Genomic DNA, 14,682 nt, shown 5'->3' on the forward strand with positions numbered 1-14,682 from the left:
ACAAGTTGTATGTATCACATAATAAATCACCTTTTTCTAGATGAATTAATGTAAAACACATTTCGATGTTTATTTTGTTGTAGTTGGGGTAGTTTTGGATGATTTAAAAAGTTAAAAATGTTGTTTGATGCTTTTTATACGGGTTGACTAGTCGTGTTTCAAGCAGTTTATTAGTGCATTTTAAACGAACGTTATATCGCTGTTTTGAGTATCCGAAGAAAGACACACGTGGGAGCAACAAGATGGCGACCTCCATGGAAGACGATTTCAAATTTACTTTGGAGGTGCATTTTGCCCAAAGATTGGCCGGAAATTTCCCCAAAGCTCGAGAGAGGACGGTGAAAAAACTAAAGAGATGGATATCTGCACGATCTACAAAACAGGGCGGTTAGTTTCTTTTAGAAAACACACTTTTCAAAACGATCAATCTGGTCTGAATCTGACTTGCTATGCTCATTCATTGGCCATTGCTATGCTACTGCTACAGGGCTATCTGCTGTCCTAGCGATCATGCCTCGCACGCACCGGCAGACCGGGAGTTCTGCTATCCAGATCTAGACCCCAAATATTTATCTGATCTTTTCTACATTTGTTTTGAAATCTTCTTAAAGAATAAAAGACAAATGTCAATTCAGACCATAATTTTAAAGGAGCGCGATCGCGCTCGCGCTCCTCCGCGCTCCTTAATGTTTTCCAAGGAGAGCAAAAAAAAGCGCTCCTTACAAATTTAACAAGAGCATGTTTTTTCAATACCCTAATTGTTGATTAAAATAAGCCGCTTGAATCTCGGAGTTTATAAGCCTGCTGCCACTTGAATGTTGCGAGTTGGCAGTGGCAAACGAGTCCTATTATAGTCTGCTCTGACTGTGTTTGCGTGCGCGCGTGCTTGATGATTACCGCAGCCGGTCACACAGACGAATGTGAGCGATTCCACACTGGTTGTGTTTTTGCGCGCACGTGCTTGATGTTTACCGCAGCCGGTCACACAGACGTATCTGTGTGGGGCCTATAGAATTCCACACTGGTGGGCGGGCTCTTACACTAAAGAGTGGTACCGCAAATACACGCTCATGATTGGTTAAGTATTTTGTCATGATAAAAGTATGCTGTAAAGGGGGGGGGGGGGGATCTCCGGCCACCTGGCTGGACAAACGCATTTTGGAGTAAAAACAATTGAAAGGAACTGGGATCATGCACAGTAAACTACAGTAAGAGCCCCATGCTGCTCGACGTGAAAATTTTGTTTGCTTATGCTGGATTATGACATCAAGATGTCAAGTGTTCAATTATCAACATTCTTGAGGTGGAATTTGGAAAGTTATGGTTACGAGACGGCACCAATAAATGACCGGGTCATGGTAACCAAAATTTGGTGTAAGGTTTGTCGGACATATATCGACAAAATCAAGCAGCATAAAAGAATTCGTGGACAAGCCCAAGACATGAGCTAGATAGAACGCCAAGGGACAGCCGACCGGAACTACTCCCATTTTGTGCATTTCGTCCGATACTTTTCGTGGATTCATGAAAACATCGTCAAATAATTATTCTCAAGATATACCTGCAACTTTAAACACTTTTACAACCCCACAGTGATAAAAAGGTACACTGATTCGAATAATAAATACTTGTTGCTCACAAAAACGCTGTTTTAATGGCGAAAATGTGTGTCAAACTTCATAAAAAATGTCCCGCTGAATTACACACAAAATGGTGGCCATTGAGAAAGTTTTCGCCGTTACGTCATGAACTTGGGTCTCACTCGGGCCCACACAGCTTTGACGTCAAAGCTAATCATACGCACTGGGGATGGTCAGATCTGGGTCGACCCGGGAAATCTAATCGAACGCACCCGCAAGTAATTGTATGCCCCCCCCCCCCAACCCAAAGGATATTTTTGGCTCCAATTCAAGTCCCGCCCGCCCAGCTCTCGAGCCCAGCCCTCAAACCCCTCGTACATTTTAAATAGCGACATTGCAACAACTACTGCCAGCGCGCGTCCTTCATTCTTGGCGCTTGCAACGCCGGTCCAATCACAAGTCACATAATCGCGTACTGATGCATATGGAAGATCCCACGTACTACCCATTGTATGCAGATATTTTTCCAGACCAATCACAAGCACACATGGTGTTGTAGCTCATGCATATGGATAAGTTTGCACTGTGTATAATAATTATGTACTGCATGTCCAGTACAAGTGTACAAAAGTATGGCCCGTGGTCGGCCCTGTGTGCAGTATGTGAAGCTGGCCGTACCAAGGCAGGCTAATCAGTCGCGGTCGTTTTGTGGCGCGATCGACGATCGGCAGCAGTCGGTGGTTCCCCACACTGCTTCATAATACCAATACGGATTACGCTGACGTACATGTACACACTACGGTGCCGATGTGCACAGCCACAGACAAGAATGTTTCTTTGCTCTGGAGAGAGCTACAGACAACTACAGTATTAAACAAGCCCCAAGAAATAACAAAATAATTGAAAAATAGCGGACACAATTTTTTTTGGGACAGTTTTTCTGTTATCTTTAGGCAAATTCACAAAAGATAATTACTATAAAGTTAAGACAATTTCATTCTCTGCCATATTTTGTACTTAGGCCTATTCTTTTTTTTCTCAAAGGGTGGCAACATTAACAGCGGATAACCAAACTTTTTATTTTTAGGGGGGGGGGTGCCTGGGGGATATACATAATTGTGGGGTCTATTTAATTTATCGAAACATTCATTTTGATTGCAAAAAAGTTGTTTCATGATTAAAGTAAACTCATTAAATTGAGTAAGAAAAAGTTAAACAACTGGTGAACTTTGTGTTCATTTTCTTGAGTACGTGTTCATTAAACTTGGGTTTTGTTAGCGAGAGCAAAACGCTCTCCTTAATTCATTTTCTTGAATTAAGGAGAGCAATTTACAGCTCTCCTCGGATTTATTAAAATGAAGGCCTGCAATTTACAGAATACATTACAGGGGCCAAACAACACTTTATTTTTATTTATTGTAATTTGATTTGAGTTGACACCGACCATTTGCCGATAGGTGACAAGTGTATCAATAAAAATAACCAATATGAATATCATATTCTCAGAATTATGATTATGATGACACTATTGACAGTAATTTGTTTTAATTTAAATTAAAAATGGTACCAAATATGGACTGGTAATTAAATCATGTAGGCCTAGGCCTAATTGCGTTTTTTGGGGCATGTTGGGGTCAGGGCCACGCCCGACCTGGAAGTTTAGAATCTCAGCAGAGACAAAACTACTCCGACCTCTACACTAGTCTAGGCTAGATTCTAGAAAACTATATGAGGTTCGTTTGTTATCGTCTTCACGCTCATGGAGACGATAGCGGAACGAACCTCTCAATCTCATAGTTCTACTAGCTAGGATTAGGAGTAAGACAAAACTAGCACTTGCTCACTTCCATGGTTGTCCCCAGCTGTCAACTTTAGAACGCTGACATACCCTAGGCTTATTATTCTGTAGGTCTCTTGCCCTTGCCGACCAAAGGTCATTGAAACTTCTAGACAAGTGTCGCAAAAGATACATGTAAGGCGACTTATCAATTAAAAAATTTGATATTAGTGTTATTCAATTTAAGTCAGGCCAAACATTTATGTTTTGTCTAACAATCACACACACACCTAAACTTTTTTTTTACAGATGTTGGAATGGAGGAGGAGCTGCTGCGTCTATGGAAGGGTCTATTCTACTGTATGTGGATGTGTGACAAGCCACTCGTCCAAGAAGAACTGGCGGACAAGATTGCTGACCTGATTCACAGCTTCTCAACACCACTAGGAGGTTAGGTGCCAGACTTACAACCCTTGGGAACTGTTTTTTTTAAGAAATAGAACACAAAGAATGTAGAGCTTAATTGTATTCTATGTCAGCTGTGGACAAACAGTCGGGACTGTGATTTCTCAATTTTTTAACCGAAAATCCCGTTTTTGTTTAACCCCCACCCCCTAACTAAGATCAATTCATACGGAAATGAAGATAAAACCATTTGGAACACCCCAGACTGCAGAGTGGGGGTTTCAAAACCAAAGATAGTTGTATGTAAAGCAGACTTCGCACTCAGAAGCTTTTGCACTGGCAAGCTTTCAAGCTTTTGCGCTGGCAAGCTTTCAAGCTTTTGCGCTGGCAAGCTTTCCTGCTTTGTGCTCATATTTTTTTTATATTTTTTTTCAACAGCCTATCAGTCACATCCTTGTAGAATATCAATATAGAAATAGAATACAGAGAACGATGAGCTCAATTGTCATCTTTGTGGCCGTCTGTGGTACCAGTGTATTTAGGAGTTAATTCTCTTCAATAACACTTTTATATTTTTTATTTCTTTTTAGCGATTAATTTCTTTGACGCATTCCTCCTCACAATGAAGAGAGAGTGGCTCGGAATAGACAGACTAAGAATGGATAAGTTTTTTATGGTAAGAACATTTCTTTTGTACGATTTGAGGCATTGCATGGTGAGATATCAATATATATTTGGTATGCGGTAACACCATGTGTGTATCTACTTGCCAGGTAGAGTTTGTTCTTAGAGAACTGTCTTGCTTTATTCTACTACCGCGGAGTAGATTTGTTTCAGGTGTTTGGGAGACTTCTCAGTTCTGAAAAGAACTGTCCTCCTTATTAACTATTACCTGGGCGGATGGTATAGAAATAGGCCGGGACTTACTACTCTAGCTTATAGGATCGTAATTAACTGTACTACCGCGGAGTCACGTTTTTTATCAAAATTTTTCAAACTTCTGTGTTGTGGCTGAGCTGTTAAGACACAAATCTTAATCACTGGTGTTTCTGGTAAACAATGTGGGTTTCGAGTCCAGGTCATGACTCTTAAGAAAGATACTTGCTCATACTTTGTCCTTCAAATGGCTCTAAAGCCGTTGGTCCCGTGTGCTAGAATTTGGTAATGCACTAAAAGAACCCAGAACATTTTATCTTATGAGAAGGGGTTAACTTAAAGGAACACGTTGCCTTGGATCGGTCCAGTTGGTCTTTGAAAAGAGTTTGTAATCGTTTGTTATAAAATGCATATGATTACAAAGATATTTTAAAAGTAGAATATAATTATCCACACAAGTATCACTCCAAATTGCGGGGTTTTCCTTTTACCTTGTCGGCAAACACGGTCGGCCATTTATGGGAGTCAAATGTTTGACTCCCATAAATGGCCGACCGTGTTGTTTTGCAAAGTAAAAGGAAAACCACGCAATTTCGAGGCAAATGTGTGTGGATCATTGTATTCTACTTTTAAAACATCTTTCTAATCATATGCATTTTAAAACAAATGGTTTTCAAAGACCAACTCGACCGATTCAAGGCAACGTGTTTCTTTATACTTTCAGTCAAAGGGTATGTAAATCAAATATTCATTGTAAAGTCTTTGCTGTTTTTTTTCTGTCCAGTTTATCCGTCGCTGTTTACGCCAAGCATTGGTCATCCTAAGAAATAACAACTGGGAAGAAAGGTTAGTCAAATTGTCATCAAAATAATGGAAATGTTTAATATTTAAAAGTTTTAAGTTAGACTTAGGAGCAGATCTTGAACTTTATGTTGGAGAGGGCTGGCTGAAGTAGCCTTTGGGTCAGATCCTGAAATAAATTTACAAGTTTTAATAGCGGTACCTTGTGATGTCTTGAGAAGCATAATCTGTATGTGGAAAACAATCCTGCTTATATCTTCTTAGCAGAAAACCGCTTAGCATAAACATCTGCTTAAGCAGCTCTATGAAAGTGAAATCCAACCGGGGTAAACCCGAGGTGAAAGACAGGGACAGATACTTCTGAGCCCTCCTGTGTCCCCCCCCCCCTCTTGATTTTTCTTTGACAAACATTGCGATTGTTTTATTTTATCCAATTAATTTATTGTAGTGTTGTTGACCGGTTCCTGGAGGTGCTTTGCAAGACTCCACTGTGTGGCATCTCCGACGCGTCATCAGACGGTCTGTGCTATCATTTCATTGATATCTACAAAGATGAGTTGGCTCTCTGTGCTGGCAACGAGGTAAGGAGAAGGTTTTAGGTTCACCCTAACCTTCCAAAATTATCCAGAAACTTCTTTATGAAGTAAGAGGGTTGATGGTTGTATTTTTTTGTATTTTTATTTAACAACGAAAGAATTAAAATTGCAACAGGATTCTCAACAGCATTTTCTGAAATTGTGCTTGTTAACATCAACGCTTGTCACAAATTTTTGCTTTGCAAAATTTATGGAATGTATACAGAGATTTGCTTAGCAGCTAAAATAAAGCGTAAAAATAATAAATGACATATATGAGTGACCATAGATCGATAATGTTATTGATGATGATTATAATGATGATAACCCAATGTTATTTCTAAACCAATATTTTTTCTTTTCTTTGACAGCTGACACCAGAGCAAGTTTTGAAACTGATTGATCCGTTCTGTGTACTGGTTACCACTGCCCACAGGTAAGCTCACTGTTGTCACGAGACCTTTAGCAAGCCACAGAATACCGAGCCAGAAGGTTAAGGAGTGATGTCATTTTGGCCATTTTGAAAGATGCGCTTGGGGTTGCTACTTCCCAAACTGAATTTATGCAAAACAGAACTCCCTGCGTTGACCTGAGGTTATAATTTGTTTTTGTTTATCGTAGTAAAACTCTAATGAAAGTCACCTTACGAGGATTCTTTCAAGAGATCATCGATGAGTCGGACGTTGGGTTTCCAGTAGACTCTGATGACGAAGATGAAGGTATCGACTCTGGGGAGGATGAGAAGGGAGACGGGGTCCCAGACGAGGTGGAAGAGAACGATGATGACGATACAAACGAGAAGGAGATGAAGCCTGTGAGGAAAGAACTGCCAAAGTTAAAGGTGAATCACAGTTACTGTCAAAAGAGAGCTACCAAAACACGAGAAATACTTTTGCAAATGGCTTACTTGACATACCTCTTCAGTCGCCTGACGATGACTAGAGCAAGCTAGTCGAAACGTTGAGACCAATTCAGAACTGACTCCGCGGTAGTGCAGTTAATAACGATCCTATAAGCTAAAGTAGTAGTCCAGTCTATTTTCTATACCATCCGCCCTGGTAATAGTTAAAAAGCAGGACAGTTCTTTTCAGAACTGAGAAGTCTCCCGAACCCCCGTTTATCTACTCCGCGGCGGTAGAATAAAGCAAGACAGTTCTCTAAGAACAAACTCTACCTGGCAAGTAGATACACACATGGTGTTACCGCAAACCAAATATACATTGACTTACTTGCTTGCGTTCAAAGTAGCAGTGTCTTAATGATCAAAGCAGGACCCAATTTCAAAGTGCTTCTTAACGGTTAGCACATTGTTTTGCTTACCGTAGGAGAAATTTGCTAAGGTGCATGGGTTATCATTTGATAGGAACTAAAAAATGCATGACCTTAAAAACTTACTTGGTGAGATAGTATAAACTATTTTGAAAATGGATTTCCTTTGAAGTAGTATAGTTTTGATAAGAGAAAATAGAATTAGCCGTTGAAAAGTGCTTACCAACCAAAAGGACCTGTGGTATAAATGCAAAATGTAGTTAGTGGCCTGATGGGGTTCATTAGGGCCGAAACGTGAGGACGTTTACTATTCTTTTGCATGGTTTGGATTAATAATTTTTTTCCCCAAAAACATTTGGATCTGTGAAATGTTTCTTGCCTGAATCGTGTCTTAGATTACTGAGGGTTGGTGTCTGATTGCCAATGCCGTGGCAATACACTGTAGATTGGTTTTCGCTGTAAGCTCGCTACATTTGGAGAGATTTGAAGTTCCCGTGCAAATACAGTGAACATTTTTTGCGGTTTTCTCAACAAGTCGTGCAAGAAGACACTGTTTTTAGCTGAAACTTTGACAAGTGACTATTGATCACATCTTTCTTTAGAATTGAATTGGGCTGTTGATTTAACAACATTGTTACGATTGATATTATTGCAGTACAACTATGCAGCGATTGCAGACCGTCTGTTTGCCCTGGCCAGCAAAGAGTCCATCCCAGGACCTTACAGGAGGAAAGTCTACGCCATGGTGAAAAAGTGAGACAAATAAATTTATGATTTTTTTTTTTTTTTTTTTTTTTTTTTTTTTTTATGCAAGTCGCCTGACACACAAGGCCTGAGGGCCTCTTCAAGGTGTGGGCTACAATTATTTTTTCCAGAGGCCGTTGCCACCTACTCCTAGGGCTGAAACAGGGCTACCCCTTTACAGTGAAAATATTCTTATGTAGGAAGTTGAGGGTGAGAGTCAATGATGACAAGTAAAGCGTTTAGATGATTTTCCTGTCAATGGAAATCGGCAAACTCTCACAAGGGGATTTAAACACCAAGCTGGCAACAGCCAATCTTTCTTAGAAACATTGGTTTAATTCCACAACTCAATAAATTGTGATTTCAGTAACCTAATGACATTAAAATTAATATTCTTTTTTCCCCGATGCACATTTAACATCTATGACATTAAAATTATAATCAGACTCTAATTTTTTTTATTTTATGAAAGTTACAAAAATGTGGGCAGACTTAAAAAGTAGGAATTGTGATAGAATTATAAAATGTTTGATTTTGAAATCCCCATCTCAAATAAATTTCAGATTCCGCGATCTTAAAGAAGGCGTGTTCCCCGACTACAACGTGGCGTCACTTCTGAACTACCAAGACGATGGACCAGAGTTCATCTATGGTGATCGCCCCTGGCTCAAGAACTTGGACAGAGAGAGGGATGGGAAGCCATTCAAGAAGAGGAAAGCTTCTAAGGAGGTTGAGAGAGAAGATGATGAAGAGGGAGACGAGGAGCCAAAAAGGAAGAGGAGAAGGCGAAGAAAGAGGAAACAGTTTAAGAATTCGGCTGCGACTGAAGATGAGCAGGCCACAGGTGTTGAAGAGATGAGTCACGCGTCGACAGATGTCAAGGCTGACACAGACAGCAAGGCGTCTACTGGAGAAGAAGTCACAGATAAGAAACAAAAGAAGAATAAGAGAAAATCAGATGGTGATCAAGTCGTTCAAGAGGACATCCAGAAAACGACTGATGAGGATGTTGAAGAGATGAGTGAGACGTCGACAGCGAAACAGGCGGGAGATGTCACAGCTGACACCAAGGAATCTGCTGGAGAAGAAGTCACAGTTAAGAAACAGAAGAAGAAGAAGAAGAGAAAATCAGATGGTGATCAAGTCGTTCAAGAGGACATCCAGAAGACGACCGATGAGGAAGATTCCAAGATGGGTGCTCTAGAAACTAAAGAATCTTGCGAGACAGTCGGAGTTGATTTGGAGGAGAGTCCGGCGAAGTCGACCAAGAAACGCAAGAAGAGGAAATCAAAAAGCAACCTACCTGAAACAACTGAATCAGATAAAACACCAGAGAAGACCCCAGAGAAAACTGAGAAACCTGAAACTGCTGAGCCTGAGCTTCTAGTGAATCTAGAAAAACCACGGAGTCAAAAGAAGAGAAAGCAACCGAAGCCTGAGAAGCCATTTGCAGCATTCCAGCGTACGAGCACACCCCCTGCGTTTGTGCGTCGCTCAGCAGCACGTAAAGATACTGAACCACAGAGTGAGCCACCCAGTCGAAAGGGAGTAAGTAAACTCCATCAAACTGACCACAATACCAGTTCAGAAACATTCCAGGATGGACTTGATTGATTTCACATTTTACCTTTGGGAAACTTGTTTCTCTGGAAAAAAAAATAACAATAATAATTACAACATTTACAGGGCACTAAATATGGAATTTTCTAGGCTCTATAACCAGATTGACAGAACAAATGGGTTTTAAGTCATGTGTAGGTAGAGATTTCAAAGTGTCCAAAGAAGGAGCTGCTTGAATGTGGGTGGGTAGCTTGTTCCAAATCGAAAATATGGTAAAAAACAACACACTACCTCAGGACTTGTCTGGTCATGAGTTTTTGAGCCCAAAGCTAAAATCACTGGCATCAGGCTTGCGGTCCAGTGTAAACTTCGAGTCCTCGTCGCTATAATAATAATAACAACGAACAGTTTTTATGTAGCGCCGAATTACAGTGAAGTCTCACTGTTTCAAAGCGCTTTTGGAAATTCAAGAGTGAAACAACCTGGACTGTTGCATACAAAAATTACAGAAAATACAGAAAGAACTACTACATGCATACAATGAAAAATACAAGTTATTTCACAAAATGACATGATAGAACAGACTTAGAGTGTTTAAGAGAGAAGCTTTGTTTTATTCTATTTGGAAGTGAATCCCATAGTTCAGGAGATGCAAACCTGTAAGACTCTTTGCCCATTTACTTTGATGGTGGCTGGAAAAGGAGTGAGATTTTATGAATGAGTAGGGTAGCCCATACAACAGACCACTACAGTTGACAATCAGACTCGTATTAAAGGCCTGTATTAATTTTACCATTATGTTATGTATGTTCCAAGTCAAGATAACACTATCAATATTTGATTCCGACATTGATAATTTGGGGCGTTTCTCCCGACACAGATTCTACTGTCTGACGATACGGACTCTGACCAGGCCACGCCCAAGAAACGAGTCAAGATTGTCCTAGGACTCAACAAAGCACATGGTGAGTTAAATAATTCAACTAGCAGCACTTTCCCCCTTCTCTTATCAGCTAGTCAAAGAGTCCCAGTCCAGGAATTTCATTTTTGGGAGGGCAAGGCCATTTTAATTTTCACATGTTCATATTACTCGGTTGGGAATTCAAACTTCCTGCCTTCTAGAACAGTGTCTTGACCAACTTGACCACCGAGATTTCCAAGTAGCTAAAAGCAGTTTGAATCCTATATTTTATCAGCGGGTACCGCAAGGATTTAATAGATGTAAAATTTGCACTTGGGATAAATAATTTACTAGAGTTGTTAGTTTTGGTTTAGGGCAATTCCAAGCTGTTGAATACTCAAGTATAAGAGTTGTGTGGTACATAGAGTAAAACTTTCGCAAGTTTTTTAGTTAGAGGAAACTTTTGAATTGTGACTAGTTTATTTTTCACCATGTCCTTTTTGTGTAATGCGACTGACCGCTTTTTACAACATAACATCCAGAGCACAAAACCCACAACATTTCTTATATCATCAATTCAAAGCCTTGGGTGTTAAGTACAAATCAGGCTATAAATTTAGTGGAAATAATTTCTCACATAATACTACTAGCACCAAGATCAAGAAATGACACAGAAAAGTGTAATGTGACTGACCATGGAATTGCCCTTTTGTTTCTCTCCGTTTTCTTATTCAGCTTCCAAAGACTACCAAATACAACTCCAATCGAGTCCAGGAATTCCTTTCGACGGATCCAAGCAGCCTACACAGTCAGTCCTGAAGACCCCCAGCCCGAAACAACGCCAATTTACCGGGAAAAAGACCAAGGCATCCCCCTTCCAAACCCCAAGCCCCGAACCTCAACCCTCAGCAGGGAAGAAACAGCCTACCCCAGGCTCCGGTAAAAAGCAATCCCCCAAAGAAAAGATCATGGCTCTCCGAAGGTCATTAAGACTCAATAGAACCAAAAAGCAAAAATGAGACTGTGATAGGGAAAATGAAACGGAGATACGAAGACTGTATCTTCATTTATCTTTTTCAGTGCCAAGGTTGTAATAATTATTACAAACAATTATGGGTTCTTAAGTTGCGCTTTATCACACCCTATAGACGTATCGAAGCGCTCAGTATTTTTTGTTATGCAAGGTATGTCATGTATGTAGGGCTACGATTTTGTAGCGCAATCCCAAAAAGAAAAGATCATGGCTCTCTGAAGATCTTTAAGATTTGATAGATCCAGGAGGCAAACATGAGACTGTGATATGAAAATGTAAACGGAGATACAAAGATCGTACCTTTCCTTGTACTCTTTCAGTGCCAAGGTCGAACATGCATGATTTATTTTATGTATTACGAAAGCTCCATAATTGTATTTGTGTCATCAATCGTACATAACCCATTTTATATAACACCCAAGCAGATCCTTGCCATTTGATTGGAGGATTGTCCGTCACGTGATAGCAAATAAAAGTACCATTGCACGCTGAGTCACTCGCCGTGCTTTTTCGTTCCATCCGAAAAAGCTGAGTAAAAACATCACTGCGTGCGCGTGTCTTTGGTAACGCAGCAGGTGTTACTGCAAGAAGGCATAGTAAAATGACTAGCATTCGGCTTCTACAGTTGGAATTGTTTGTTTTGAAAGTTGTTTCTTTCAATCAAAATGACAAACTTCTACTTGGATGTTATATAAAACAAATAATGAATGTTTTTCATTCGTGTAATGGTGCGAATATGTTCATTCGTTGAAAGCTGGAATGTTCCATTCAACTCGGCTCCGCCTCGTTGAATAGAACATTCCATCTTTCAACTCATGAACATATTCGCACCATTGCACTCATAAACATTCATTATGTGTATAATATGTTATCATGCAAGGGCATTATCACTCGAGAAATACTATTGATTTTGGGATGTACCAAACTAGCGACCAGTGAGACATTTCCTTCAAATTTACAGGGTGTTTTCAAGGAATGGTTATAATTATACTTGGGGCTCTTTTGAAAACCTTAGCCTGAGCTCTGGCGCTAAGCTCCAATTGATATAAAAACACCGTTCAAATTGTAGACTGCTCTAAAATAAATGACGGGAGGCCCAGGCGAGAGGCCAAGCTCAGGTTTCAGTAGGAGACTCTTTTGATGCAACCAAAGATTAGTGCAGACAATAGTATAACAAAACATTTGCTTACCAAAATGGCGTCATGCTGTACTTTAACAGTAGATAAAGCTCTACTTGCTCATCTTATGCCTTGCAGCGCTATTCGATCTTTGATTTGCACTGAGGACTCGTACAAAACTAAGTACAAATATTGAGAGAACAAAAAGAAGAGAATTAAAGAATGAACCGGCATGAAAGTCTTCCTACTTTAGTCTTATTTTTTGCCCTTGGACAAATAAAAGAGAAAATTGTGATTAAATAGCTCTAAGAGGATAAAACGTTCACCATGAAGGTCAGTCCTTATTTTTAATAAAATATTCCTACTTTTATCCAAGGAACAAATGTCATGTCTGAATTAAATAAGCGGTAACTCGGCAGAGCTAGAAAACATAAATTAAGCTGGCTTCATTTTGCATTTGGCCATATTTTTACCAGGTCAACAAAAATGATTGACCATAAAACAAAGTACTACGAATTATTTGTATCATTTTTTAATATTAATTTACTCGCACCAATAGATTGCACTAAGCGTCATTGACCGCCAGATTTGATGATAAACAACGGAAAAGTGCCTTTGGTAGGCGCTTCACACAACTCTCAGCCAATGAAGCTTGCACGGTGACGCATCAAGTTTCATCAAATATGGCGGTTGTTAACGCTTAGTGCAATCCATCTATAATGGACCTTTTAACGTTAGGTGACAGTGCACTTACCAGATAAATCTCCCAAGTCATGTGTAGTTCTGAGTATGCACACATTTCCTGGTTAGTCTGCTGCCACCTAGTGTTCTAACATGTCCCATTGTCCTGAGAAAGTAAAGAAAAACACGGGACTATTAAATTTGTCGAGTTGGTTTTATGATTTTTTTTTTAATTTAATGGGACAGTATATACCCTTGTATGAGAAATATCACTTTTTGATCCATGTTTTTGTCTTTTGTCAGCATTCACTCTCCTTGGCCCAGTTCCATAAAACCTCCAAGCACTTGCTAAACAAAAACCTGCTAAGCACTAAAAGATGACCAGACAAAATACCATTGCTGTTACTGATGCCCACTCATTTCCTTTTAAGCAAAGAAATTTGCAACAAAGTGTAGCAAGTTAGGCATTGCACTCACCTTGAAGTGTCTGTCCGGCTGGTTGACGATCTCTCATAACAAACATAATTAAATATGCTTCTGATGTTAAAGCTTTGGGTGTTGTGCTTTTGTAGCCAAGTTTACAATGCAGTATCAGTTCTATGTGAAAAAACTGTCATAAGATCAAAAATTAACATGTATATAAAGCCAAGGTTAACATTATGTTAGAGCATGGTCACACAAAGTAAACTTTGCAGGCAACCAATAGACCGATCCAGTAGGCTCCGCCCACGACGCACGTGTGAGCAAGAACTCGTGGGGCTCTCCAATGCCTTTCTGCACAACTCTGCCGCGCGCGCCAAGCAGACGCGCATGCATGTTGGACCTTCGTTGCGTTGTGATTGGTCAATATGCAATGGGGCGGGGCTTAATGGATCGGCCTATTGCAGTGCTTGCTACAGGACCACTTTGATTGCACGAGTCGCTTATCAAACAATGTCTTAGGAACGATCCCCAAGAGTGTTTTGTGAACATTGAAATGTGAATGGATTCTCTTCTTTAAGCTGGTTGCCTGTAAATTGCCTTCTGTGACATTGCCCTGAGATGTTTACGCTTAGATGTTGTAGGGTCATAGATTGATGAATATTCCAAATATTAAAGACAGTGGACACTATTGGTACTTGTCAAAGACTAGCCTTCACAGTTGGTGTATCTCAACATATGCATAAAATAACTAACCTGTGAAAATTTGAGCTCAATCAGTCATTGAAGTTGCGCGATAATAATGAAAGAGAAATTACCCTTGTCACACGAAGCTGTGTGAGTTTACATAGTTGATTTCGAGACCTCAAGTTCTAAATCTGAGGTCTCGAAATCAAGTTCGTGGAAAGTTACTTCTGTCTCGAAAACTATGGCACTTCAGAG

The 14,682-nt window shown here is 40.0% G+C and overlaps 1 protein-coding gene across 1 annotated transcript; it reads left to right on the forward strand.

Annotated features, from left to right (window-relative positions):
- The first annotated feature begins 95 nt into the window (after positions 1-95).
- LOC117301410 (ribosomal RNA processing protein 1 homolog B-like) lies at positions 96-11,789 on the forward strand. Its single transcript, XM_033785378.1, has 11 exons — positions 96-387; positions 3,667-3,807; positions 4,353-4,438; positions 5,423-5,484; positions 5,888-6,020; positions 6,386-6,450; positions 6,636-6,855; positions 7,939-8,036; positions 8,591-9,575; positions 10,468-10,552; positions 11,224-11,789. The coding sequence occupies exons 1-11, from the start codon at positions 243-245 to the stop codon at positions 11,505-11,507; spliced, it is 2,304 nt and encodes a 767-aa protein (XP_033641269.1). The 5' UTR covers positions 96-242; the 3' UTR covers positions 11,508-11,789.
- Positions 11,790-14,682: the final 2,893 nt, after the last annotated feature.

Source organism: Asterias rubens, chromosome 17 (assembly GCF_902459465.1).
Source record: "Asterias rubens chromosome 17, eAstRub1.3, whole genome shotgun sequence".
NCBI classification, from domain to species: domain Eukaryota; kingdom Metazoa; phylum Echinodermata; class Asteroidea; order Forcipulatida; family Asteriidae; genus Asterias; species Asterias rubens.

What these genes read in the sequence shown, in the direction of transcription:
- LOC117301410 (XM_033785378.1), top strand. Translation starts at nt 243, where the DNA reads ATGGCGACCTCCATGGAAGACGATTTCAAATTTACTTTGGAGGTGCAT. An exon ending in ACGATCTACAAAACAGGGCG is followed by an intron (nt 388 to 3,666) that starts GTTAGTTTCTTT and finishes TTTTTTTTACAG; the next exon opens with ATGTTGGAATGGAGGAGGAG. An exon ending in AAGAACTGCCAAAGTTAAAG is followed by an intron (nt 6,856 to 7,938) that starts GTGAATCACAGT and finishes ATATTATTGCAG; the next exon opens with TACAACTATGCAGCGATTGC.